At 47.8% G+C, this 27,745-nt stretch overlaps 1 protein-coding gene across 2 annotated transcripts in view; it reads right to left on the bottom strand.

Moving 5' to 3' along the window:
• The window catches only part of INPP5D (inositol polyphosphate-5-phosphatase D), a 52,583-nt gene that overhangs the window by 15,491 nt on the left and 9,347 nt on the right, over positions 1–27,745 (bottom strand). The window contains exons 4-10 of one of the 2 annotated variants that reach the window (XM_027878365.1): positions 10,319–10,469; positions 8,178–8,349; positions 6,804–6,944; positions 2,331–2,418; positions 1,574–1,654; positions 1,324–1,395; positions 930–1,053 (exon numbers count right to left, since the gene is read on the bottom strand). In XM_027878365.1, coding sequence (XP_027734166.1) covers positions 930–1,053; positions 1,324–1,395; positions 1,574–1,654; positions 2,331–2,418; positions 6,804–6,944; positions 8,178–8,349; positions 10,319–10,469 — 829 coding nt within the window. Of the gene's footprint in view, positions 1–929; positions 1,054–1,323; positions 1,396–1,573; positions 1,655–2,330; positions 2,419–6,803; positions 6,945–7,326; positions 7,350–8,177; positions 8,350–10,318; positions 10,470–27,745 lie in introns of those variants that run through there. The other variant, XM_027878366.1, reaches the window with a different exon arrangement.

Here is a 27,745-nt window from a genome sequence, read left to right as displayed (position 1 = left end):
TTGTAATGTGGCTTAATCCTGCTCTCTATAGGAACAGATTTGGACTCAAAGTGAAGAGGACCTCCAAAGCTCATTCTACCTGGAGATCTTGTCCATCCCAAGCCCTGCAGTCTGAAGTGAAGCCTTGGCTTCCTGCAGGCAATCCCCCTGTATCCTGAGCCAGCCTACATATATTCCTTCCCCATCTGTGAAAGAGGATTTAAACCCTCATCTAAAATAGCAGCTAAGTAACTACGAACACCAGGTGGGAAAAGCCATACATGAAAGCTCATCTTTTCAGTCACTGCCAGCAACAGGATGATTTTCTATCAGAAGAGAGCCCAAGGGCATCATTTACTCTCTGATAGATCAATTTGGCTCAGTCTCAGTGGGCTGCCTGACCAGAAACCCAACAGAAAAAAAAAAAAAAAAAGGAAGTTGTTTGAATTGGGCCTTCACAGACCAAGCTGGCATTGCTCATCAGGGGACATGCTGATTTACATAAAAAAAAAATCAAGGGAAATTCAGTGAAAAATGTTACTGAAACTGAGTGTTTGGCTTTTTACCATCAAAAATCATCCCAGAAGTCAGTATGTTCCTGCAGAATGCCTTTCTTCAAGTGACATTGCTTTTCAGTAGAAAAATGGGTCTATTGCAACCAGCTCTGTGGGGAATCTTCTATCAAAACCCGCTCCCTTGCAGTCCTGATACTAGTGTCTTCATTTTGACCAGAAAGCAGGGGCTAAAACAATTTATGAAAGCTGATTATCCCAGTCTTGACTCCCTGGTCTCTGTCTAGCCTGCCTAGAGCCTTGCACAACACCCAGGACCGAGCAGAAATCCCTGCCCTCTGGGCCAAACCTCATCCCAAGTGGAGCCAAAGGGAACCCCTCCCCATCATCCAGGACACCCAGAGTCTAGTCCAGCATTTGTGACCTTAAGCATCTTACTTTTCTTGTGGGTATAAAACTTGTCTTCTGGACCATCTTTAGATCTCTTGATAATCAGTTTTCCCATTTCCACATCGACCTTGAGTTGTATTTTTGAGAAAATCCCTAGGGAGTCAGCTTTCACCTATTGGAAGGCAGAGAGGTTTCTTGGGAGCAAATCTACACTTCAGTAACACGTTTTACAAATGCAAATTCCTCTGAATTCCTGGGCACATATCATTATGCCAGTCTCACTAGACATCTCTTAAGCTTTTGCATGGTGCTAAACAGCATCCAGGAATAGCTGTTATCTCTGTGGCAGCACAGCCAAGTTCCCAGGAACTGAGATACCAACATAAATCTGTGTTACTGTCCTTCCACATTATGATCAGCATCATTAAAGAAACACATTTACCTCAAAAGTGACGGGAGGAATAAGGGAGCGCCGGTGTGTTGAATCAGGACCTTCAATCAGCAGTGTTTTCACCTGTAAAACAATTTATGTGTAATTTATTGCATTTGGTGATTCTGCACTGCATCGACAGTGATGAAATTGGAGCAGAGTAATCTTAGTGTAGCAGAGGACTGCACTGATGATGAACAAGAAACATAACTAGAGGCAAAAGATGACAGACAAACAACATGAAACAGCTTTAGAACTCTACCTTTTCTTCAATTGAAGACAGCAAAGAAATCAGCTGGTTGAGTTTCAATACAATATTGACTGGACTTGCTTCACCGAGCATCTGAAACCACAGCACAGTAACAAAAAAAAAGGTGGGTGATTTCCAAACCCCTGGAGCATGGCCTGGAGTGCAGCCCCAGGAACACCCCCCACACAGAGCAAGGAGCACCACCTGTACCTCTGCCACGCTGACCTGTAATGGGCAGCACAAGAGCATGGAGTGTGGCTTAACATGCAGAAGTATGGGAGCATGGAAGGACAAATCTGAAAACCTTTTCCATAAGTTAGAGGCAGCTGGCCATGCAAGGTGGTCACCTTGCTGCTGGAAGGGCAGGTTTGCATGACCACCTCTGGGGTTCAACATACAGAAGTCCTGGACTTTTGGCTTTCTGGTAGCGAGAGGGAGGTCATGGGGACTTAAGTGGGCTTGGGAGAAGGAAGGATTTGGCAGTGAAACATCCTGGAGTGAAGTTTATGGAAAAAGAAGTGTGCAGTCCCAGCCCACAAGCTGAGGGAGGGTGTGGAGGTGGAGTGCTCAGGAAGTTGGTGGCACTTTCCTCTGGGGCAGAAAGGGGGGCAGGCATAAGGGGCTATGTGGAACAGTGGGATATAAGTCACTGTGGCCCCCGCACTGCAGCCAGGCAGTGAGGACAACAGAGGTGGCACCTGATTCCCTGAGCCCTCCCTGCTCCATCCGCACTGCTCCCTCCTCCCCTCCCACCTGCCCGCCCGCTTACCTGGGAGCGCTGGTGGACACCGGGGTGCAGCTGCTGCTCAAACACCTTCTGGATGGATTCCAGGGAGGGCAGAGTCCTAGAGGCCTCACTGAGGACAGAATCACGGCAGAGGTCTGAGACTGGCTCTAAGGGAGCACTGGGACAAAGTGGCACAGCAGAGCCTGTGGGCACATGGTCACACTGGGCCTGCCCTCGCCACGTCCCCCTCCAAGCTGCTGCCAGGGTGATGGGGAGCATTCCCAGCTACTGTAGTGACACTGCCAACAAGGCAGGTGACTCAGGCAGTGACTTTGCCTTGCATGGCCACACTGGCTGTTCCCTGGGTTTTGTTCTGGAGATTCTAACTTTGTCCCCAGAAAGATATCCCAGACTTGGCCAAACCTGAGGACACTGTGTAAAACCAGCATCAACCCAACTATGCCAGCTCACAGATCCAAGTGCACCCAATGTCTCACAGCCCAGTGCAGTTTGGTGTCTGAACACTGCAGGGGTGGGAGCAGCTCAGCTTAACGTGGGTCCTGTGTAGCTGCTGAGGCTGACACAGGCTGCTGGAGACACTGCTGGAGACAGTGCTGGGGACACTGTGCAAAGAGGAAACTAATTCTTAGATATTTCATCTCCCATGACAAAGAGGGGCCGAGCCCAGCAGGAGGGTGGAAGGGCCAGCCTTTCATGCCGAGCAGGGCCGTCGGCAACAATGAGGTTCCCTGAGCGGTTCCCCATTAGACTGCACAGGATGCTCATTTGTCAAAGGCTGTGTGTGAATTTGGCACAGGAGCTGCACCGATAATGACGAGACTCATCACGGAGAGAGCAGCCAGGGAGCACAGGTCAGGAGGAAGGCGATGCTGGGGAGCTGTGCTTGCATTGTGTCTAGTCAACGCTGGAAATTAATGATTTCCCTCACTTTCCTACGTCTGAATAGACTGGATTTTATTCCCTGTTTGCTGGAGAAAGTGCTCCAAAGTGAAAGTATCTCTGTCTGAAGATCAGATATTTGTCTAGGTGCTGAACCATGGATGATTAGTGGCCTAAATTAAGCACTCGTGTGAAATTTCACTCTGAAAGAATCATGGGGCACAGAGAAGCACAAGACACTTGTAGGAGTCTGGTTCTGCTAATCTCAGTCCTCAAACACCACTATTCAGCTCTGGATCCCCTGGGGCTAGTGTCACTGCAAATGCCTCTGGACCCAAACTCAAGACTCTCACTGATTCCTGCAGGCATGGAACCAGGCCCAGGAGGCTGCAGGCAGTTGCAGGAGCACTGGGTCAAGTTCAGTTTGGGGAAGAATGAAAGGATATTTGCTGTGACCAAAAGTGCAGGCTGTGCAGGCCATCTCTCAAAAACACACAGCAGCAGCCATTTGAAGCAACTCAGAAGTGAATTCTCATGGGGAAACTGCCCTCTGTTTACAGTGCAACCTGTAGGATGAGTGTTAGGAGGAGGAAGAGCATCTGAAGACGTTCGAACTCACCAAAACCACAGGGTGGTTTTAATGGCACTTGTAACTCATTTTGTTTTCTTGACAGTATAAACACATTTAGTGATCTTCACTGAAGTGCCAGAAGCCTGTGTGTCCACATGCAGTGGCACAAGTGCTGGTGTCAAAAGTGCTTGAAAAACTGCCTTCAAAATTCTCTGTGCAAATTATCCAGTGAGGGAGAATAAACAAGAACATGCAGAGCAGCAACTGATGACCAGTAATGGCTTTGGACAGTAGCAGATTGAACAGGTCACTATTGGTGTTTTTCACTTAAAGCTGAACAAATCCATTCGCATGAGTAGTCCCCACTCTCCATGAGTCAGTGTCCAGGTGCTGGAGGATTCCCCTGGCCAAGGAACTTCCTGTATGTCAATTGCTTTTAGCACCAAATGCCTCTCAAGGGTACCCATCAGCCTTACAAGTCTCTTTTGTTCCATCTTCAGTACAAGAGTGACTGCTCTGTTGTCCCCCAGGCTCTCACAAGGAGATGTGCCGTGGCTGCCCTGACCCCTTGGCCACAGACAGCCCTAGGAGGTAGCAGCAGCTTCCAGCAGAGGTGAACCAGCTTTCCCAGTCTCTGATGCACACTGGGGTCCAGTCCTTGCTTAACTCATCAGGGATTAAAGAGCTCACAGACTTCCCACTCTGGTCTGCTACGGCCCAGCTGTGCTCGAGCTCCTTGGTCAGAAATGGGTCCTGCACCTGTCTGTGGATGACAGCCACACTGCAAAAGGCACACACTGTTCACAAACTGTTGGCCCAACCGCTCTGCCAGCCCCACTGTTCACTGTAAGCTCTTTCCTTCTTCTGACCCCTGAGCAGCCCCAGCCGTGTCCCCTCTCCCTTGCTGAGGTCGGTGGTCAGTGCTGACCCACAGCCCGGGGTCAAAGCACAGGAGAGAGTCACCCAAAGGGCACTGACTGCTCCTTTCTCACAGTGACAGCAGCGGACCCCTGAGAGATGGCACAGCTGGGCTCTGGAGGTGGCGAGAAGCCAGAATAAAGCCCCACAAAACCCTCACTTGCACAGCAAGTCAGTGCTCCCCAACAGCTCAGCCACAGCGAGTCTCTGCTGCACAACCCTCAGCAATGCCTGCAAAGTCAAAGCAGCTTCAGCTCCACTGAAAGAGCTCATATGTGCCAATTAACATTTCTTCTTGGTTTTCGTTTTTGGGTTTTTCTAACCTATTCTCACATAGTGTGAATATAATGGAATTGAACATTGAGAGAAGACACCAAGAAGCAGCCTGGGAATTGCCTGTACAGTCAGATGCAATCTCTGTGCAGCTGAAGAATGCTCAGGATAATAAAAGCTAAATTTAGGGATTGCCATTGACTAAATTTGAGTTCAGAAGTCTGATAAGGAAAAAAAGCTAAAACCCTAGAGAACCTTGGTGATTAAGACTACAGAAAACAGTAAGGTACCCAAGTATTTGACTATTATCCAACTGAAGGTAAGCAAATAGTTTGGTTGGATGGTAGAGATCCATGGGACAATGTGAATAGAGAGGGAAAGGTTCCTCAGTGAGACCTGACAAGGACTGGAAGCAGCTACAGCCTGCAGTTCTGGACCATCATGAAAAAATTGAGAAGGCAGCTCCAGTGAACTGAAATAATACAGATATAGGGAGAAAATGCTGGGGAAGTGGGGAGGAACTGCATGAGGACTTACATTTCCATAGCTCTGTGCAGCCACCAGAAGGACAGGGCAGGCACTTGCCCTGTGCTGTGACTGTGGGGGTGCAGTGGCCCTGGGCTCACCAGGCTGCCACCAGCACCACAACCCACCCAGCTCTGCTATAGGATGTCACTTTGCAAAGTCCAGTCCCCAAAACTCCTACAGAAAATCTGGGAATGTAAAAGGTGCCCTGGCAGTTGAAGGAATTACAGACCTGTTGCACCTCCCTCTTTGCCATTCCACATGCATTTATGAGGAATAGGGCTGTGAAACCCAGATAGGCTGAAGCAGAGTAAGAAGCTGGAAATGGATGAATCCAGCCATCCTCAGCACAGCAGCACTGGAGGTGTTTCAGTAACACAAGACTCTCACTTGTGAGTTCATTTGATTTTAGTTTCCATTGTTCAGGTTTATTCTTAGCCAGCCACCTGGGTCTCCCCTTCTGTGGGGGAGAGCAGCAAACCCCCCAGGCAGGGTGCAGAGGGGCAGCTCTCTGCACAGCCTGTCCTCACCCTCCCAGGGGCCTGGCTGGGGGCACCTGGCTTCCAGGAGAGCAAGAGCAGGCCAGCAGCACCACCAGCCTCGCTAACGCACCAGACAGAAGGGGATTGCAAGCCGTGGGTAGGAGTGTTGTGCCCTCGTGTGCTCCGGGATCTCTGTGCAAGGGTGGGCTGATCTCATTCGCTTACAGGCAGCAAGGGGGGAATCACCTCCCTCCACCGGAGAGAGATGGAGCTCGGCAAGGTTTTACTTCCCTGTTGGAGTTTTTCTGTTTGGGACGTGGAAGGTCTATAAATAGGAAAGGTAAAATTTGTAGAGTCTAGAGTCTAGGCTTGTTCCTTTTTCCATTTGAGTTGGACTGCACCAACATCAGTGGAATCACTCCAAGTTCATAGTGCATTACTGGGAAGGAAAATCAGTGTTTAAAACCTAGTTATAGACCAATATGTGCTTGTTTCTATAAATGACTTGTGCTTGACAATTCTGTGGGTGTGATTTATGCACTACCAAATTATACAGTTAATCGGTTAGTGCATTTTTCATTTTGTTTTTTTCTAAACAAAGCATAAAATACAATACTCCACTGACTGAAACCACCTACAAGGAAACTTCAATGTCAGAGCTTTGTCTTTTTTTTACAGATTTCATATCTTTGGACCAGAATCACAGGTCATGAGATCTAAATATACTGTTTTTGAGGTCAAACCAATTTCCTATGCCAGAAATGAGGGTTCTGAACGCATGCACATGGAACCTGTGTTAGATTACAGTGTTAGAGCATTATCCTTTGCAAACCAGCCTCTAGTTACCTGAAGAGTCCTTTGCAAAGAACTGTAAGTAGTTTCTTCAGTTGAGGAAGATTGCTTGAGCCAGTCTGCACCATCTCGAAGTCACTGATGATGTGAACTCGCAGGTAATCCTGGATGAGTTTAAGATGCTCATCACAGACACTGTGAAGGAAACAGTAAGGTTAAAAGCCAGCTCTTCTCTATACACCCAATAATCAAACAACTTTCTTATTTTTCTGAACTTCCCACTGCCAGCACACACAAGTGGGGAGCAGTTTGCCTTGGATTTCAGTGTAAACATGCAGTTCTCAGAACCAGACAATGGATTCTCTGCCACTGCTGACACCTTCTCCTCTCCCTCCTTCCCTACCCCAAACCCTCTGAGACTGCTGAGCTGCCACACAAGGCCAAGTCTTCTGATGCCTGGCTTTGCCAAAGCCATGGTGGCATCACCAGCCTTGGAAGGTGAAGCCAGGCTGCTGTGAGATCACCCATGTCAGCAGCTCAGGAGCTCTGGGGAGATGAAGACTGCCTTTCACCTCACCAAGTTCCACTTGGAAGGTTTTATTCCAAGCAATCCAAAACAATCTTAGGGGGGCTGAGGGGGGGTGCTCCCCTCCTCCCTGTCTCCCTGGTGCTTGGATTCGGGCACCTCAGGGAAGGGTGAACCAGGCAGACTGTACGTGCTGTGCTGTCTCGTGCCTGACAAGTGCAGAAAGTCCCAGCCGGCTGCTTGTGACGATGCAGATGAAATGGTGGAGGCAGCTGAACAGAACTGGGTTTCTCTCAGTCAGCTGCTACTGGGCCACCACAACACAACCTGCGCTGCCGCACACGACCGCTGTTTGCTCACAGCCTCCCACTGCCCTGCCAACAGACATGTCTTCTGATGGTATTTTTGTTTCATTTTTACACTTTTGCAGATCTGGTCATTAAATGTCATGTGGCTTCCTGTAAGGCTTCAGTGCATGTCCAGATTTGACACAGCATGTGGGACAGTGTGAGTCAGACCCATAGCTGGGGCAGTTCAGAAAATCTGAGCACCTGGAAATCCACACACAAGTTTATTCCTTCTGAAGACTGGCTGGTGCTTTCTAATACAATGTGTAGTTCGGGCATATGGCTAATATACTATGCTTTATATTAGAAAGCTATACCTCAGTGGAGAAAGTCTTTTAATTTTTTAATAATTTCAATTTTAATACTACTTTAAAGTGCTTTTTCTAGATGACAGCTGGACTGTAAAGAGCAGCCAATGCACTGTCACCGGTACTATAAATGAGGAGTAATTTTATTCAATCAAATACATTCTCATTTGTCCCAAACACAGAGGCCCAGAGAGCACGGGGCTGGGCTGAAGGCTGGTCCTGCAGCCTTGTGACTTGACATCCTCACCTGCTTGTGTCCTGGTACTGCAGGCGCTGGAGCAGCGTCTCGGAAAGGGACAGTTTATTGACATCTGCCACTCTGGAGTTTTCAGGGAGAGAGGAGACCTCCTTCGTGTCGCCACCCGGCAGTGCCATGAGGATGTTGCGTGGGGGCAGGATGGGAGGTGTGGGCACCAGGTCTGGAAGGGAAAGGCACAGTTATCCCAGTACAGCCACCGGACCTCGTTCCCCTCAGCCCGGGCAGGGCAGAGCCCCACAGTCCCTGCAGCCACCCCTTCTGAGGGCCTCTGATGGCTCGGCATGGCCCTGGCCCTGCTCCCAGGGATGTCGGTGGTGTGAGACCAGAGGGCTTGGCCCTCTTGTGCAGGCAGCACCTGCCTGTGCCTGGCAGTGCAGCCCCGTCCGAGCCAGTCTGGTCATCCTATCTGCACAACAATGAAGTTGAAATACACTGTAAGCATTTTAGAAAACACAGATGTCCTTCACCCATATCATTCCCATTATCATGGGGATCTGCTGCTGGGGCAGAAGGGACAGAGGGGCAATAGAAAGAGCACCAGAAACTGGTAATGGAAAGAAGTGAGAAGCTAAAGTAAGGAAATACAGATGGAGAAAATAGACCCCATGATCCAGCAGAGGGGCTGAATATCCTGCCTTATCTCGTGGGCTGAAGAACAAATTGTTTTCCTGCTCTGTCATCCTGCTGCTCAGCACACCTCCCTCTCCCAGGAGAAGAGTGGGTTCATCTCCACTGATCCCAGGCATGGTCACCTCTCTTATCATACCAATTCTTCCACACTTTGGCACACCTGTCATGTGTAGTCTTTTGAGTTGTGAGGTTTTGGTTGGTTGTTTCCTAATGGTGCAATTTGCATTACAAAAAGATTCCCAGGACTCATCCACTACTACTGGGCAGGTGCTGTGATTCACAGAGCCACCAAAGCACTGAGCCATGGCACAGTTGGGTGGTGCATCTGCAGGGTGCTCACCTTCCACCCCTGCAGTTGCACATCTAAGATGGCCAGACATCTGTAGGCCCTGCATGGCTCCAGCACCATGGAACCAAAGTGCCTTTTAACAAAATCTGACTCTGTACATGAGGAGCCCGGCCCCAGTGCTAATCTCTCTCCATCTGAAGGCTCTTAGTCTTGGCTAGAACTTCATTCCCTGCTGCTTGCCTCTCTCTGTATTATTTTTGCTGTAGTTGCCTCCCCCGCCCTGGAGACTCAGTGCAGCTGGCCAAAAACCAGGAACATCTTTCCTGAGCAGCTTTGCTAAATGTTGCTTAGTTTCTTCAGGAGGATTGCATACCAAAGTCTTCCAGCTCCTGTCAGCTATGCATTGGGTTACGTAAAAACACACAGACACACTGATCTGCTGTAGTGCACAGGCCTGTCCATCTGTCCCAGGGACTCTGTCTTTCAGACAAGTTTTATTGGAGTGCTCGTTGTTTCCAGACAGACGTCAGAAAGGACAGGAAGGATGGCTCTGTGGGCATGACCTTCCCCTGGGGCTCAGGAGAACAATGACAGATCCAAGGGATGATCCAGGAAAAATCCAAGGAACATTCCAAGACCAATGAGTGTCAGGAACACACATGACATGTGACATAAAATAGCTGGGATGATGCCAGTCATATCTCTTCATCTTACATCTGCCTCTGTACACAGTTAGACTGTCTGCCACTGCTGGATCTGTGCCCTCTGGTTCTGACTGTCAGAAATGCCCCCTAGATCAGAGCAGTTGAGAGGGCCTGAGTTTCAGAGGACCCCAGACCCTCAGGAGCTGCAGGTGTGGCACTGCAGAGAGAAGAGCTCCACGTCCTGGGGGGCTCATCTCTGCAGTGACAGGGGCCTCACGGGTGCAGCACGGGGAGAGGGCTGCAGAGGCAGGGGAGATGGCTGGGCATAAACCAGCTTGAGAGGAGGGAGGGACAACAGATTAGCCACTCCCACACCAGACAGAGTATAACAGAGTCCCAGTGTATTCCCCTAGGTGAGCTAAACTGATGCTCCAGCACCACACAACTCAGTGTCCTGCCAGCTCAGGCCTCTCTGTGCTCTGCTCCGTTTTATGTCACTGCAGATCTCTAGCCTCAAGGTGAGAGTGAAGGGTCTGCACCACCAAGTCACCCCATGGGTCTCTTACCAGTGTCCTCCTCCAGCTCATCCGCAGCCTCCTCCTCTTCCCGTGGTACTGGATATTTGAGATGCCATATCAGACCCATGTTCTCCTTCCTGTAAAATTCTATCAGTTCCTCCAAGTTCTCGAAATACTTCACGGGAACACCCTCTGAGGCCTGAAACAAAACACAGAGGCAGTCATGGTCTGGGATTTCCTAGCCAGAAACACAGAAGATAAAGTCACAGAGAGAGGAGAAAGCCACCAGTGAGAGCCAGCCCTGCTCTCACTGCCCATGTGAGCACAGGCTGAGCAGAACAGCTCCTGCAGCACAAACAGAAACAGACACACTCACAGTTCCAGCCAGAGTCAGCACAAACACCAACCTCAAAGACTCACTGAAGCCAAGTGCAAGAGCTCTCTCGCTGGACTCAGCGTGCTTGGCTTCTCAGCAAAGGAAGACTTTGAAAACAAGGAATTCTCCTGGATTAATCTTTGCATTCCCTCCTTTACTGAGCACAAAACCCCGGGACTGTGTTATATTCCGTGGTATCCAGGAAGAATTTTTGGTGACATTGCAAGATAAACGTGGCTCAGTGCAGACATTTGGATCCCTTCAGGTCCCAAAGGCTCAGAACCAGGCTCTAAGAAACACAGTACCGTCCCAAACAGGAATGCTGGGATGAAGTTCAGGGGGCTGAGGCTCAGGGCCTGGGGAGGATGGAATGTGCCAGGTCTCACACTGAGCCAGCTGAACCTTAACTGTGACTTTGAAGCTTTGGCTCCAGTTTGAAATAACTAGTTGCACAGCCACACTTTAGACACTCTGACTAAAAGGCAGGGTATTTAGATTTATTTTGGGATTGCAATTATTGCCCACAACAATTAAGACACACGGAGTTTTAATACAAGTTTGAACAAGCTTATTTACTTGCCATTTGTGTTTGCCTTTTTTGTTTAGAAGACAAATGGAGCAAACCCAAGAGATTAAACAGGAGTAATGCAAGCAAAGACTACAGCGAGGGGAACCCAGAAAAATGTCTGTGGTGAGTCCTAGTAGCAACAAGATTTCTTTTTAACTTTTCCTAAGGAATAAATAAAATATCAGGCCAGAAATCAGGACAGTGCTTTCAGTCTTTGAAGCCGTCAGTGCCCTCAGGTCTGCCATCAAAAACACCGTTCATTTTCAACTACACCTGCTTTTCTTTAAAGGCTCAGCAAGACACATAACAAATGTGGATGATGTTTCTGAGAGCTCTGACTGTACAGCCTCCTTTTCTGTCTCCCACAGAAATGCTCTTGCCTTTAGCAAGATTAATTATTCTCATACACTGGGAAAAAAAAACATGAAGGCAATGCTTGGGCAAATACTGGATTACATTTTGGTGAGTCCAGAGTTGAAACAAATTGCTGGTTAAAACTTCACATGACTGTACAAGCACAGGCCAAATCCTGCTCTGCTAGAGTGGCACAGACTCAGCACAATCAGAATGACTTCTCATTTACACCTATTAATGCAAGTAGTGTCTGGGTCCTCCCATTTTTTTCTGCTTCTTGTTGCCAAGTGCGAAGGCTGGGAACCAGGGAAGACCATCAAGGGAGAGACAGCACTTTGCTCTAATCCATCATAGGAAAGGATCCTGAAGTTCCCAGTTGGAAAAGACCTGGAGTAATTCAGCCAGTTGTCTGTTCCCCTCCCCTGCAGCAGCTCCCTGCACTCCCAAGTGCCCACTTTGTGTTATTTTGGCAGGATTGCCCAGCGGCCCCACCAGCAGCCCAGTGCACACTGCTGGCAGCACTGACTGTGGGATGGCAGCACCCATGCCCAGCCCATGGCAGGGTCACCCACACTTCATCCTCCAGATTAACCTGCCTGGGCTGCCTTCTGCCACCTACAGCACCTGTGGATGGGCCGGAGCTCATGAGGGACAAGGCTTGTGATGGTTTGCTTTGCCCTAAGCTACCCCAAAGGGCATCCACAAAAAGGCATCAGCCCCATCAGAGCGCACACACCCCCTAAAAGACACCCAAGGGTAAACAGGGTCAGGGTTTGTCATGTGCATCCTTGTAGGAGGAAAACTTTGCCATCGGTGCTCTCTCTCTCCTCTTGAATTACTGCAGCCTACTCTGCTCCCCCTCTTTCCAAAGTCGTCTTCACACTCCTACTTCACTTTCCTTCACTACCTCCCTGTCTCCCTGCTTCCCCAGATCTCCCCTCACTGGTGACTGTCCCCACAGCGCCCCATCTCGCCCTTGCACAGCCCTCCCAACACTGTTTTATTCTGCCCCCCACCTCCTGCTTTCCCAGGGCACCTGCAGGAATCTGCAGTGCCCTGCACGGCTCTTCTCAGGCCAAATAGAGCCTTGATGGAAGTGGGAGGAAAGGCTGAGTTAGCAGTTTTTGCTACCAAGGATAGTTCAGTCTCTGAAACTGTGCTGGTCTCTGTGGTAACCAGAAGAAGGAGCATTTTGCAACAGGCCTCCTTCCTCTAACTCCTTGCATTTTGGGAATGGACCCAAGCCTGTGGTGCAGCCCAAATCCCCTGGCACAGCCACAGGCCCCAGCTCTCGTGCAGGCTGGCTGGGTGCACACATGAGCAGAGAGGCCCTGCTGCTCTGCCCCCTTTCTACTCTGCTAGCTTGGCCCATCGTCTCCAGCCACCTTCCCTGATGAAGCCACCATCTCCTCTCTCAAGGGTAACTGGAATTTGTGGCCATGCCGAGGAGCTGGGCTCTGCATGCATCTGTATCCTTCCCAAAGAGAGGCAGCCTCCAACCCAGCAGCACCAGCTCCTCTGACAGCCTACCTTCCCCAAGCCCACTCAGGATAAAAAGGACCAACTCTCCACACCACAAGTAAAATAAAGGACAGCATTTCATATTTTGAGACAGAATTCAGCAAAGAACTGAGCCTGTGTCCTGAGCAACTGCACAGAGATAGCAAGAGCTAGAATAAGAAAATGGGGAACCAGCGGGGTCAGGAGCTCTGACCAGCCATGACCAAGCAGAGAGGGAAGGATGGGGAACCTCAAACCCACTCAGCACCCGCTCACTGGGGTGGGGGAGCTCAAGGTCCTTCCCCGCACCACAAAGGCCACAGCGGCGGCACCGCCTCGCTACACATCAGCTTGGCCACCACGAGAGTCTGAAAGCAAAATCACTGGATTATTCTCACTCATTTGCCTCTGCATTATAATCATTATTATTTGCAGGGAGCTCACAGAGGAAGTGTGCGGGAAGGGCTGCGCCCCTCCAGCACAAAGCAGTACCCAGCAACCCTCTCTGCCTTTTGCCTGCACTATGAAATGAGCTCCTCCCAGTTCCAAGAACCCCCCAGATTTCCCCACTGCCCCAAAGAGAGCAGGGCACTCTGCTTTGCACTGCCCTCCTCTGCAGAGAGGCACAGCCAAAACTGCACATTGTTTGAAATGGGAGAGAGAACAGTAAAAGCAAGACGTTGTACTTGATTCTCTCCTTGGGGAAGGGATGGGAACAAAGCCTGCGTGACAGATGACAGTCACGTTGTTCGGCACACAGGCGCAAGGTGCTCGGATACCACCTGTGCCACGTCAGCCCCTCCAAATCCAACAGCCTGGCATTTTGCTCCCAGCCACAGAGCAGTAGGGTGTGGGGTGTTCACCCAGGCTCTGGGGTGTTCCCAGCCTGAGTAGCATCAGCTGAACACAGAAAATCTGGTTCAGTAACGTTGCTGTCAGAGCTCAGGTTGTTGGATGACCCACCTGAAGGCTGGTCTCTGCCAGCAAGCAAGGAAAGCAGCACACAGCTGGGGCATCTGCTTTCTTCACACTGGAACTTGTGGCAAAGGCTTAGAGATGGGAAGGAAAAGTGGTGGTGGATAGGAAAATAGTGGCATTGAGTCAGTTCACAGGTAGTCGCAGAGCACATTTCCAAAAACTGGATTGAGGGAACAATGAATAAACATCCTGAAGACAACCACTCTGGATGACAAGAGTGAGGAGGAACACAGCCTAAACTTTACACAGACTTGTTCTGGATTTTGAGCCAGGAAGCAGAGGCAGAACGGGCCCTGTGAGCAAAGCAGAGCAGGACGGGGCAGCGCAAGGGGAGCTGGAGCCACCCCAACAGAGCCAACAATGAAATCCACTTCCCGCCCCCCTGCCTGCCTCCAGCAAGTAACTATTTCCTTGGGGTTATCGCAACACAGATCTTGTTTTAATTATGGAGTGAATTGTTTCAAGTCATTATAAATGTGGATGGCAAGTGCCATCTCCATGGCAACACCCCACATCCCAGAAATGCGCTCCCAGGGACACCAGAGTGGTGTGGAGGGCAGGCCTAGTTCCAGGGGGATTCCTCCAGCATCCCTGCTGGAACCTCAGCTTTGTGCTGATGGCAGCCACAACACACGGAAAGGGAACACCTAGTGAACAGATGCAATTTAGGGAACAGCTCACAAACCAGCAGGATTGCACAAAGGAATCTGTGGAATAGCGAACCAGACAGTGAGAAGCAATTTTACAGTGGGAAGCTGCATCTGGAGCACAAGTTCCTCTAAGATCTGTTAATGGAAGTGTCATACAAGATGCAAAATGAAACTTCTCTACCGTACTTTCTGCCATAAGGCTTTAGCTGGACTGTTCTGTGAAGCTTGGGGCATGCATCTTATGGAACAGGTAAAAGTACCATAGAGAATGCCAAGGAAAAATTCCAAGGAAGGCTGAAGAGCTGGAAAATAGGATTTGCAAGGAAAGCTCAGAAGGAAAGGACTGGTATGGTCTGGCAAAGGGACAGCCTGGAGATGGCACAGCAGGAGTTTTACGAGTTTTAAATTCTCTTCTAAAGAAGATGGGAACCAGATGTGCTGCAAGTCCCCGAGGGACGGCAGAGGACGGGGGGGCTTTGCAGCAGAGGAGGTTAAAATAGAGCTCAGGCAGCCTTGCCAGGCAGAGACTGTAAAGTTGGGCTCCACAGAGAGTGTGCCCATGTCTCTGGAAGTGCTGCAGGGCAGGGTACCCAGGCAATCCTCACAGCCAGCCCCCGATCCCGCTTCTGCCGGGGAAACAGGAACTCTGGGGTGCGATCTGAAAGGCCTCCGGCCACCCCTAATCCTGGGACCACGAGAATCTCTCTGCACATCTGCCAGCTGCCTTTATTGACAGCCCGCTGCATCCTTGAAGGAGACACTTAAAGCTGACCATGACCAGCCCAGCCATTTCAGCTGCAGCCCAAACCATGATTTGCAGATCTGGCTCTTCAGACTCCAGCCCTTTTGGCCGTGAGCCCCCTCTCCCCCAAGATGTCTTGGTGTCTCCTGTCCTCCAGACCCCGCCCTCTATTCTGCAGGTCCTTCCAGTTATCAGTCCCTCCAATCCTCTGTGTGCTTACTGTACAATGGCTGAACACCACTGGCTACAACTTGCCCTTGTCTTCCCGCTCAGTAGGCTTCCAGGGGGTTCATTTCACAAGAGCAGGGCATGACTAAAGCCTTTAATCACCAATCTTTGGTTAAACCTTGGGATCCCCTTTCCAAATTCAACCACCTGGACTTTTCAACAGGTTTTTGTATGGCTGAGGCATCTGATCTTCCTTTGCCACCTGGCCAAGAGAACACCCCAACAAAGACACTCCAAACACGGGTTTGGTGAGGAGCAGCTCTGAACACACCTTTAGGAGAAGCTGAAAATAGAGCACAAAGACAGAAAGTAAAAAGAGATTTAAAAGATGGAAAGCCTATGCTAAGCCAGGAGAGGAAGTGGTTAACTTGGGGTTCATTACAACAATTGTATAAATAGATGGCACAGGAAGTCTGGGGCCCTCAGAAGGAAGAGGAAGTGTTTTCCTTTCCTGCGCCAAGGCACAAGGAGGAACTAGGAAACTGGTCATCTGCTTATATTGCTTAAGGCCAATCTTTTCTAACCAGAGTGCCTTAAAACAGGTATTTAAACACATATATAGGCATTTCAGTAACGGGCAATAAGTTTGCAAAGTTGTAAAATTCCTGCAATACCCACCAGCTTAAATGGAAGCTGAAAATCAGGTCGCTTCTACTGTGGTGAGAAAGGCTGCAGGAATTTTTTCTCCTTTTAGATTTGAAAAAAAAAAAAAAAATTCTAGGTTTTCAGGTTTGGAAAAATGTTATCTTCAAGTTTGTCTGTTAGCTAGGAAGCCTAGGTGGCATTTTTAAATTTACTTCTGGTTCTCATGTAGGCAAGCTTTGACATTTCACTAAAAAAGTGATCCTAAGAGCTACGAAATTCTTGGTAAATTATTTTTTTACAGCAGTTTAAAGCAACCTGGTTGTCTTTCGGTTTTGTTTTGCTAGAAAACATGCCTTATTTTTAGATCAAATCTTGTGCTAAGAAGTTCCAGGAGCATTTCACAAGAATGGGATCATAGACAGGAATCACAGCTGGGAGAAACAGCTACTTCCCAAAATACAAGCCACCCAGAAATGTACCCTCATTTGAATGCAACCCCCGGGGCTTGGAAGAAATGGAGCTCCTGAGAGGAGCACAAAGGGAGAGGAGCAAGTGTGTGGCTGAGGAAAAGAGGGATCCTGTGACACAGAGGGGCAGTAAAGAAATGAACTTAATTAGGAGGTGGGAACTTGTGAGCTGGCAAGGGAGCTCTGCTGCTGGGTAAAGCTCAGCAAGAGGGGCTCTGCCAGGGATCTCAGCAGGAGAGAAGAGGCAAGGAGAGGAATCCAGGGAATGTGGGTGGGCAGAGCAGTACTCCCTCCCCTGGAAGAAGACTCATGCAGATTTTGGGGAGAATGGCCAGTTATAAGTTATATAAATTTAACAGTGTTGGGGGGAATGGCAGGTGAATAGTCCCTGTCTCCTCCAAGATGAGGTGATGGAGGCTTTCTTGGCTCATCCTGCATACAGTTTGGTCCTGATGCTCACGTTTGCTTGCCCATGTCACTTTTGCTACAGTGGTCTTTTAAATTAAGACTTTGGGTGAAAACCATGGAATTCAGAGACTTCTAGGAAAGAAGGTTTCGGAATTTCTGAAAGAGATTATTATTCATGGAAGGAAACAAGGAATTGCAATTTAAAAACTAGGTACATATTACTTCTAGCTTGTGATTCTGGATAAACATCAGATATCCAAACACAACTAAGTTAAAAAATGGACAAAAAAGAAAATTACTACATTGTCAATCCTATAAAATTCCCTCTGTTCCTCAAATGCAACAGAAGGATACCAGTACATGCTGCCTCTCCCACAAGCTCCATTTCTCTAAGCCTGACTTAAGAGACTCTGTGTATTAATTACTCACATTGCATCACAATTCCATTCTTATTAAACATTACCAAAAAACCAGAAATGCTAAAGGTTTCCAATTTTGGGAATGGCCACTTCGCTTTTTCCTACCTTAGCTCATTCTGGGTTTCAAATGTTTAAGGTGTTCTGTGTGTGGAGTGTGAGCCCAGCTGCAGTTCATCTTAAAAAGATTCCAACTGTCACATCTGCCACTGCCAATCTCCTCTGGCCCTGCCAGAGTTTTGCTCTCTGTGATCCCCCCAGGCTTTGTTCTGGCAGCCCAAGCACTGGGCATATTCACAGGTAGGCAGTGCACCCGTGGCAGAACTGGGGCACTTGCAAATTAGGAGAGTCTTGGAGAGAAGGAATATTGAAAAGGCTTCTCAGTAGAGTATGGTTGGCTGCCAAATTTTTATCTCAAGTTCCATGTTAAAATTCTACATCCTGAAGTAAAATCTATTAGAAGTTCTGGAAAGTAGAGGACCAATGGAAGTCTTTTGAACCAGCATTTTCCCACACATAATAAAGACACAGGTCATAAAAATAATGTACACAGGTCCTACGTAAAGACCCCATTCCAGTCTTCTCCTACACTCCTTGATTCACATAAAAAATATGTTAATTGCCAAATATCCAACTACTACAGTTAGACAGAAGCCAGGAAGAACACCAAGCAATTATAGAAAGCATCAACGCCCCACACTTGGGTCAGTCCTTCAAATTAAATAAACCATTCAAACTCCAGCCATCAAAAAAGATATTGCCAACACAGCACGTATGGATTCAGTGGTAGCACCACAAGAAACCTGCTGAGCAACCAACCCTTTCAGCATTTCTCTGTGTTATAATAAAGAAGATTTACATCAACAACAAGCAAACAACAGCACAGTCCATGACAGAACATGAAGGACTGGGATTAAATTTAGCTACAGGGTGCAAGTCAGATGATGAATGAGCAAGGATTGCAGATCCCTGAGGATCTCATGCAGTTTTTTTAACACTTCTATAGTGTGTGGGCAGAATTTAAGTAAAAGGTTTGGAGTACACTACTTCTAACTACTTCTGCAATTATATCACAAGCCTTGTGCCTTTTGGTTTTCCACGGAAAAGCGTCAAGGCTTCAAGTCAAATGAAAATTTCCATTTTCATTTCTTCATAAAATACTCAGCTCCAGTGCTTACCAAGAGAAGCCTGAGAAAAGCAGGTCTCCAAGAGCTGGCAAGGCAACCAAGGCAGCAAATGTAACACAGTGACGGTTCCTGAAGGCACTCAGTGTAGGTGTGGGATCTTGTCAGCACTCCCTGCTCACAGGAACTGAGCTGGGACACTGCTGAAGGTTACTTGCCTCTGGGGAGCTGATTTGCTTCTCAGGTACATGTATTAGGTGTATATATTGCAGGTTATTTGCTTCTCCAGTTCCCCAGCTCCCTTTTCCTTGAAAGAGGTGAAAACGTGCCTACAGTGGCCGTGCCTGCCCAGCTGGGCAGGATCCCTCAGCTCTCATCAGTCTCACACTGTGTTGCTGGGGGTCTCCTCTAACCTGTGCAGACATGGGAGGATCCACGACCAGCTCTCTGCTTTCTTTTTGTCTTCTTGCTTCAATGAATCCCAGTTCCAACTGTCACCAAGCACTAAATATGCATAAATTACATAACCTATCCAGTGGAAAAGAGAAAAGGTAAGAGCAAAGAGGCCACACCTATTGAAGATATGCTGCTGAAGCACAGCAATGCAGGCAGAAGGTTCATGGGAAACAGCTGCATTCACAATTCACCACTGCATCATTTTCTGGGATTGCATAATTAAAGCCCCCAAGAAATGCACAGATAAGGGTGAGCACCTTAGTGTTACAATATCCTGTCTTCAGCCTGCAAAATTTCTCAGTCTTTTGCTACAGTAATTGTTTTCTATTTTTGTGACACTTGGGGTGACCCCTTGTCCTTTCTTTCAAGGGGCTGTCCCTTATTTCACTCAGTTACTGCAAACCCTTACTCAGCCAAAGGAAGCCCTGAGCCATCCCTGCTGACTGAACAGATCCAGAACCCAGCCTGAAGAAGCACCATCATTTAACAAAACTAACCACAAAACCAGACAAAAAACACTCTTCAAACCCTCTCCTCCTTTTATGTTCTCCCCTGACCTGCACCCCTGGAATAAAAACAGCAGATGTTATGCATTTTTTTTTACACTTTGCCCTCTAAAATTGGGCCCAACCCAAGGTTTCTTGGTTTGCATGGACAGGGATGGGCTGTACATCGACAACAGGTACCTGGAGCCTCTGAGCAACCAGTGCCTGCTGCACGTGGCTCCTGCCGTGTTCCATCACGGAGAATACTTTATCCTAAGACTTTTTTAGGCAGCACAGGTCGCTCCATCCCTGTCAAGTTTTGGAGAATAAGGTTTAACACAGTTCTGTGGAAATTTTAATGCAGGCTTCCCAGGCTGGCAGCAGAGAGCAGCCCCAGCCCCCGAGGAGCTGGGCTGTTCTGTGCCCGTGGGGGTTGCTGAGCCCACCCAAGCTGTGTGTTACACTGCAGAGGAATTGCTTCAGAGCCCTGGGGTGGAACAGACTGCAGCCTGTTTAGACTTTCAGAGGACAACCAAGATGGGAAACTGTGACAGAAGGTATGAACTGAAGACAAAATAAGTCAGGCAGGGGGGCAAAGGCCAGGGAAAAACTAAAAGCTGCACTGTGACTGAAACAACTGAGTCTGAGCTGTCTCTGCTAAAGTCTCTTTTGCTTCCCAAAACCGTTTGTCATTTGAAATCAAGCCCTGCATGCTTTGCATTTATGCAGCAACCTCAAAACCAAAGGATTCTAAATTTCTTTTAAAAGCTGTGATAACTTCACCCACCAAAAGGTAAATTTGAAGAGTAGTGGTAGAGCAGACCTTGTTTACCTAAAAGAAGTGCAACCAGGACAATACTTTCAAGGGAAAATGTTGTTATTTAGAGGTGATTGCATCTTTATATTTTATATTTAGATCAGCAATAAGTTACTGCATGTATAGGTCCCATTCCCTGAGGCTGCAATACAGATCACATGAACAAAATCTAACTGGAGCCCAAGTATCACTTGTGCTGTGCTGGATAAGTTCCATCTCTGCTTGGAGAGGGAATGAAGCCTGCAATGATCCATCTCATCAGCAAATCAAGATCGATCTCTGAACAAGAAAGGGCATCGCCCTGTCGGGAACAAGCGTGGAAACAATTTTGTGCTGATGGCGATATTTGCCATAAGTCTCATTGTAAATAAATCTCATATCAGTGTTTTCCAAGACTCATTGCTATCTTAAATGATCAGGACAAGAAGCCTGATACAGCACCAACAATATATTAACTTCTCTTTCTTTGAGAAAACAACTCAAGACTTGCCTGGAAATGAGCACTTTCCTCCGTGCCCCATCACGCCTCAAAGCACAGAAGTAATAAAACAGTGCTTCATTAGCACACAGTTGAAAGAGAAACAATCTGTCTTCTCCCTGAATACCTTAAACTGAGTTATGAAGATTCATCAGAAGTCTTTGATAAAATATAAAAAGCCCAAGACAATCAAGTGGTTTGAACACTGTGTGACTGATGATATTAAAGCTAATATCCCTCAAATTACTGCAAAATGAGAATATTTTCTTGTTGAGAATGCTGGTTGCCTGTGTTTGCAATTATTTTCTCTCATCTGCCACAAGAGGTTTAGAATCTCAGGAAAATACTCGTTTTGGTAGTCCTGGAGACCCTGAGGTGGGTGTGTCCCAGGGGCTCCTCTCAGTCAGGGTCGGACATTTGGCCTCTCCAACAAACCCGATTGTTGGAGCTCCTGAAACGGGAGCTGCAAGATCCAGCAGGGTGGGAAACACCTGCTGGGGACTCAGCTGTGGGTGGCCAAAGCCTTTCCAAAGGATAACAGGTGAGACAATGACTCTTCTAAACCAGTAATAATTGTTCAGCTGGTCACTGTGTAAGAGCCCTAATCCCTATCTCCTGAATCTGGGAGGATTTTGCAGCCCCGGAGGGTTGGCTATTTGCAATTTGCGATTGTTTGAGTGTGATGAAGGCATTGTGAGATGACACATTTATTGAAGGGCAAACAGCAAAAGAAACTGATGACATGCACTGGCATTTCACTCCTTAGAGTGAGATTTTATCTGAAAGGACATCTAGATAAAAGGAAAAGGGATTTCAGCTCATGGCATTAACTTCCAGATACCTGATTTCATTTCTTGGAGCTTGAAAAACAAAATAATACCACTTTAGCCTGATTTAAGCCATCTTCTCTGAACATTTTTTTTAATATATTTCAGGAAACTGGAAACATTCTGGAAGGGTTCAAACTAGACAAAAGCTGGATATGCTTTGTTTGTATGAAGAATTTTGTATATTGAGAGATTCAGTAGCAGGAATGTGCATGTTTCAGGAAATACCGAGTTCTCTTATTAAATGCTGCTTCTTTCAGCTTTCAAAAACCTGCGAAATGCTTTCAGTTTAATTCCTACCTCAGATGCAACAGCAGGAAAAAAAACATTTTCCTTGTATAAACAGATTTGGATAGTTTGCAGGAACACAAGATACATGTGTAATTTCAGTCTTAAATGTAAAGAGCTTTACAAACTGATTTTTTTTTTTTAATTTTAATATCTACCATTTTTTGGTAATAAAATGGAGCTTAGCATAATTAAATTATGCATTTGGGCATACTAGAAAAGTGCTGCCCTACCCATGTTTCAGCGCATCGCTCATAAGTATTGCTCATAATACTGGATGTCCAGTTGTCCCTTGTTTCTCTTCAAGAAAAGGAATCCCCTGGATTATCCCTCAGCCCTTCCATGCCGCTGGAGCCCCACCAGCACAGGAACTAACTCCAGTGAAATCAGTGCCATTGTCATCATTACCCTGCCCTGGCAGGGCTGTCTCCCAGGCCTGTGCCTGCCCCATCCCCACTGGAGATCAGGAGGGTTTGCCATCAGTCCGAGCAGGTACAAACCCCTCACCCAGCGGGGACAGAAGCTGGAAGTGGCTGCAGTGGGGAATGGTTGAGCCTCACCTGAAACAGTGAGCTCTGCTTTATCACCCACTGAAACCAGCTCAAGAGCAATTTCCCAGTTGAAAGGTTTTGATGAGATACAGAAAGATCGGCAAAATCCACAACAAATCACAAAGTCCTTACACAGAAAACCTTCTCTTGGCCACAGGAGCCAGAGCAGCACGGCACACTGGGATTGCAGGGTGGCAACAGGGAGGCAACAAAAACTGCCCCTCTCTGCAGGGCTGACAATGGGCTCGGTGCTGCCTGTGCCACAGCCAGGCCTGGTGACAGCAGCAGTGACACCAGCAATGCAGGAACTGACCTAAACTCCCAGCTCTTATCAGATGCTGCTGGCAGGACAGACAGCCCTGCTCCAGAGCAGCTTCACACTCCGGATGGAGCCTCCAGGCCCAGCTCCACCCTGCAGGACTCATAAACAGAGGTCAGCACAAATCCTGCTCGGGGCAGGCACAGTCCTATGGTGGCTGACGTGAGCAGAGCCCTCTCACTGCACATCTCGCCCGTCCCAAGACAGAGGATTTTTTTTCATCCTGGCATATTTAGCCAACCCATACAGAGAGGGAGTGCAGATCAAGGTGTTCCCCAGAAATGTGTTTCTAGAAGCATGCTGGGGAGGAAGGGTTTCCCCAGAAGTCCCTACAACACAGTGTTTAGGGATTCTCCACCTCCTGGGAGCCTCAGAGTACACTGTACCCTACCCCTGTGTCAGCTGGCACCGTGAGTCACAGCTGCTGGCCTGCCTTCTAACTGCTCTCAGAACACACTTGTTTCCTGTCACACAGACCCATGTCAGACCAGCAAAAAATTACCAGAAAAACTAAAAAAAAGCTCTATGATCACTCTGTGTAAAACAGTGCTGCCAGGGCATCTATAATTTTCACTGAAGCCAGCAAAACCCACAACTTTTGTTTTGGGTTTGCAACAGGCAGCAAATATAATGTGAATAATTTGTTTAACTGGTGGATCTCAGCACAAATACAAGGAGTGTTCCTGCTCCCAGAAATGATGATCTGGTACTACAACTGCAAAATCAATGTTTCCTACATTCACCCACCGGAGGGGGTGCAGGAAGATGTGTGCACTGCTGCTTTCTGTCAAACCTGGGACATTGAAGTGGAAAGAAAAAGACAGGCAATAACTTTTAAAATTCTAATGTTTTCCTTACTGTAGTACAGTCTCTTGTGCAGCATGAGAAGAAGGCAGCTTTTAGCAATTCCTTCTCACAACAAAGTAAAGCTCACAAAACTCTGGATTCGATCAAACTGTTTTGCTCAAAGCAAAAAAAAAAAAAAAAGGTTATTTTAAAAACTTAAAGGGATTGGAGCTTGTGCTATGCAAGGCATAGTCTTTGTTCAATTTCCCTTTCCCCTATTAATTTTAAAAGAAGGTGACAAGTTCAAAATTGCTTATCTGGACTTTTTCAAAAGAGTGATCCAGTTTTTCCACCTGAAACAACGATTTTCTTCAACATCCTGGCAACAGCGTGATCACTTCTGAAAAGCCCAAAACCAAAATGAAACATTTCACCTGAAAGAAGGGTTATTTTAAATTTTCCAGTTTGCTGAAAAACACAGAGTGGCTTTTGCTTCGGCTAAGGCCAAGCTCCATCTCTGCCCTCTCCTGTGGGGCAGCCAGAAAATGCCAACAGCTCTCAAGGCACTGGGGGTGGTTGGAGCCTCCATCCTTGGCAGCCCCACCATAATCTCAAGGCAGGTACATGGCTTGAAGCAAGAGCTCAGCTGGTGGCAAGAATGGGAGAGCAGACTGAGGGTGATATGAGAACAAACCAACCAAACAGGTTGGCAAGAAGGACAAGGAGGAGCACCTTGCTAGAAAAGGAAGCAGCAGTGGTCAGGCAATGGTGAGCCCTCAGCTTGTGGAAAAACACGTGGGGGACAGAATGGGAACGTTACCTGAGTGAGCTGAAGCACCAGGTCATGCCCACAGGAAAGCAGGGCAGGCTGTGCCTTCCTCAGGCTGGGGAGACTCTGCCACAGCACAGGAGACAGAGCACACGGTTATAGAATCACAGAGTTACAGAACATGTTGAGTTGGAAGGGACCCTCAGGATCATCCAGTCCAATTCCTGGCACTGCACAGACACCCCAGCAATCCCACCCTGTCCTTCAGAGCATTGTCCAAACACACCTCAAGCTCTGGCAGCCTTGGGGCCATGACCACTGCCCTGGGGAGCCTGTTCAGTGCCCAACCACCCTCTGGGGGAAGAACCTTTTCCTGAGATCCAGCCTGACCCTGCCCTGACACAGCTCCAGCCATTCCCTCAACTCCTATCACTGGTCACCAGAATGAAGAGATCAGTACCTGCCCCTCTGCTGCCCCTCGTGAGGATGTTGCAGACCCCAGTGAGGTCTCCCTTCAGTCTCCTCCAGGCTGAACAGACCAAGTGCCCTTGGCCACTCTTCGTACGGTTTCCCCTCAAGGCCCTTCACCACCCTCGTGGCCTCCTTCACATGCTCTGTAATGGCTTCATGTCTTTTTTATATTCTGGTGCCTAAAACTCCACCAGTACTCAAGAGGAGCCGCACCAGTGCAGAGTTTTGGCACAGACAGCTGCTCCACAGGTGCCCCAGTTTCTTAAGGAGACTCCACCTTTATCAAAAGCCAAAGCTGCTCCCATAACTCCGAGGCTGGCGCTCTCTCAGCAGCTTTTACCAAGGGCATCTCTGGAGCCAGCCCTGTCTGTGCCATGGTGCCATCTCTCCATCAGGATATCTCCCCCAGCCTCCACACACCGTGGCACAAGGCCAGTGCTTGATCCTGCAAACAACCTATGAACTGTTATCTGACAGACCAGAAAATAAGTTCTGGCCAAGAGCAGAAAATAAGATGCAATCTAGCTGCCCCTGAGAACTGACTGATTGACTGCAGCCGGCAGATAAGATGAGCTGGGAACTCCTGTCTGAGATGTACCAGAAATCAAGAGAGATCAAACTCCACCGGGTTTTAACAATGGTACCACACCCCCTGTACCAATCCACAGTCACTGACCAGCCAACACCAGTGTCTTCCTCCTCCTCACCACCTCCTTCAAGCACCCTCACTCCTGAGGCAGGTTGTGCTCTTGACAGTGACCTTTCAAAACAGCAGTATATGGAGGCAATCCAGGGTAAAGCATCAGGCAAAGGCAGTATCACAGTTTTTCAACAGCAGCTCTTGACCTCAGTGCCTTCTCACACTGAACAGGAGACAGTTGTACTGGGAATCTCCTTATCTGGCCGCAGCCTGCCAAGTCTGGCAGTTTAAGGGGGTTCTCTGGGCTCTTTAGACAACAGAGGACAGTTCAGCCCACCCAGATCAGAAACCCATTTCTTTCCTGACTAGAGAGATACAACTCACCTTTGGCTACCTGACAGCTTTGACTGCACATCTGAAATGGGGAGGTGAACACTGATGCACATGCTCTGATCCTGGTAGGGTCAACCAGGGACAGCTATTTAAAAATTATTTTTGGTAACACAATCCTCACACTGGGCCAAGTTCCCCATTTGTTGGGGGGATGCTAAGATCATAAGGAATGCAGACTGGGCAGTGAAGAGGGTCATACTGAAACCTCAGCCAGCTGGATAAAGGAGGTGCTTTAAGTGACAGCACAGGAAAGTTGTATCTTCTGTGAATCTGAATGGCAAGAACTGACTATAGGTGCCTAGATGAGAAAGATAATGTTGGTGGCTTTAGGTTGTCTCTCATGCTTAGCTTGACCTTGCGATGCCCAAGCACTCGTTTGCTGCTTCTCCCCTTTTTGCACAAACACGATTACAATCAGCTAATCCCCAACCATTCAATAACTACACATTAATTATGTGTCCCCATTGGAGCAAGGGGAAACCATATTTGTTTTCCCAGAGAAGAAAGTGAAGTAGCCCAGCTGTGACCTGCCCCCAGGCAGCAGCTCAGCCACCTCGGGGCAGCTCTTTCCAGCCTCCTGCCCTGCTCCTGGATCTCTGTGGAACAGTATTTGCTCTCTTCCTGTTCTCAGCTCTCAGTGCTTTACTACAGTGAGACTCTGCAGGCAGCAGGGAGATCTCAATGACTAATTGTTCTCAGCCTAAAGATCTCTACTGGCTCTTACAGATCCTGTGTTTCAAGGGGTTTTCATTACTCCTACCCTCCTTCCTTAAATATGTTTTCATCAGCAGGAGGCAAGTTTGATTCATCCAAGCCATGGTTTTCTTTGCCTGTATTTTGAAGTCTCAAGTAATGGAAGGAGAAAATTCATCGGTTCCAGAAAAGAAGGGGAAAAAATTTTCCTTGTATGTAAAGAAAACAGTCTGTGATGGTGACCTCTACAGCCCAGTGTGCTTTGGAAGGACACAAACTGCATTCCAGATATGGCAGGCAAGAGGGATTCCTGACCATGCAAGCTGCTGTAGAGCTGCTGCAGGTGCAGAATCCCAGTGGCACATCACAGGCCATGTCACAAAAGGCTGAAGGGCCATATGCAAATATTTTTTTTTTCTTCAGCCTGAAGGTGAGAAAGTGCACCTCAGAATGCAAAAATGGGCTCCTCCCTTTCTGCTACCAGTCCTAGAGCAGATAATGTACATGCAAAAAAAGACACTAAGTATCATTCCACTGGTGGAGGTCTGGACTCTAATTAAAGGAGAAAAATGAAATGGCCTCTCCAAGACTCAGTGAAAAAGTGAAGCAGCTTGCAGCTTTAAAGGTGAAAAAACTCTGCAAGTGGCAGAGGGAGAGCTGTCCTGTCACATGTGCTGTGTATGTAGCTGTGATATGGGACCTCTTCTGAAGCTGCTGTCATCATGACAAGCTCCTGAGAGACAACAGCCTAGATTTGGGCAGGAAGGCAGCTTTTCTCAGGAAAGAGCACTGTGCAGGCAAACAAAAAGACACATTGCATGATTGGGGCTCATAGTTATAACTAATACAGGCTAATCTCAGGATTGCATATTGAATTTTTCCTATATAATTTTTATAAACCTAGAAATGAAAAGCACCTACTGATTGCTGTATTAATTTATCACCTGTTCTAATTCCATTGGATTAGTAGACTCTTTCCTTTTCTAATGGGATTTTTTAAAATGTCAACACTCCATCCTATTCAATAGCTTTTATATCCTTGCACAGAAGTAATCTTTTCAAAAGTCTGATCTTATAATACACAGGAAGTAGTTTTTGGTTAATCC

This window comes from Empidonax traillii, unplaced genomic scaffold (genome assembly GCF_003031625.1).
Source record: "Empidonax traillii isolate 1590-97213 ecotype Southwest subspecies unplaced genomic scaffold, ASM303162v1 scaffold40:size2234952, whole genome shotgun sequence".
Classification (NCBI taxonomy): domain Eukaryota; kingdom Metazoa; phylum Chordata; class Aves; order Passeriformes; family Tyrannidae; genus Empidonax; species Empidonax traillii.
The sequence above is the reverse complement of the archived record's forward strand: the minus strand, read 5'-3'. Positions and strand labels throughout refer to the sequence as shown.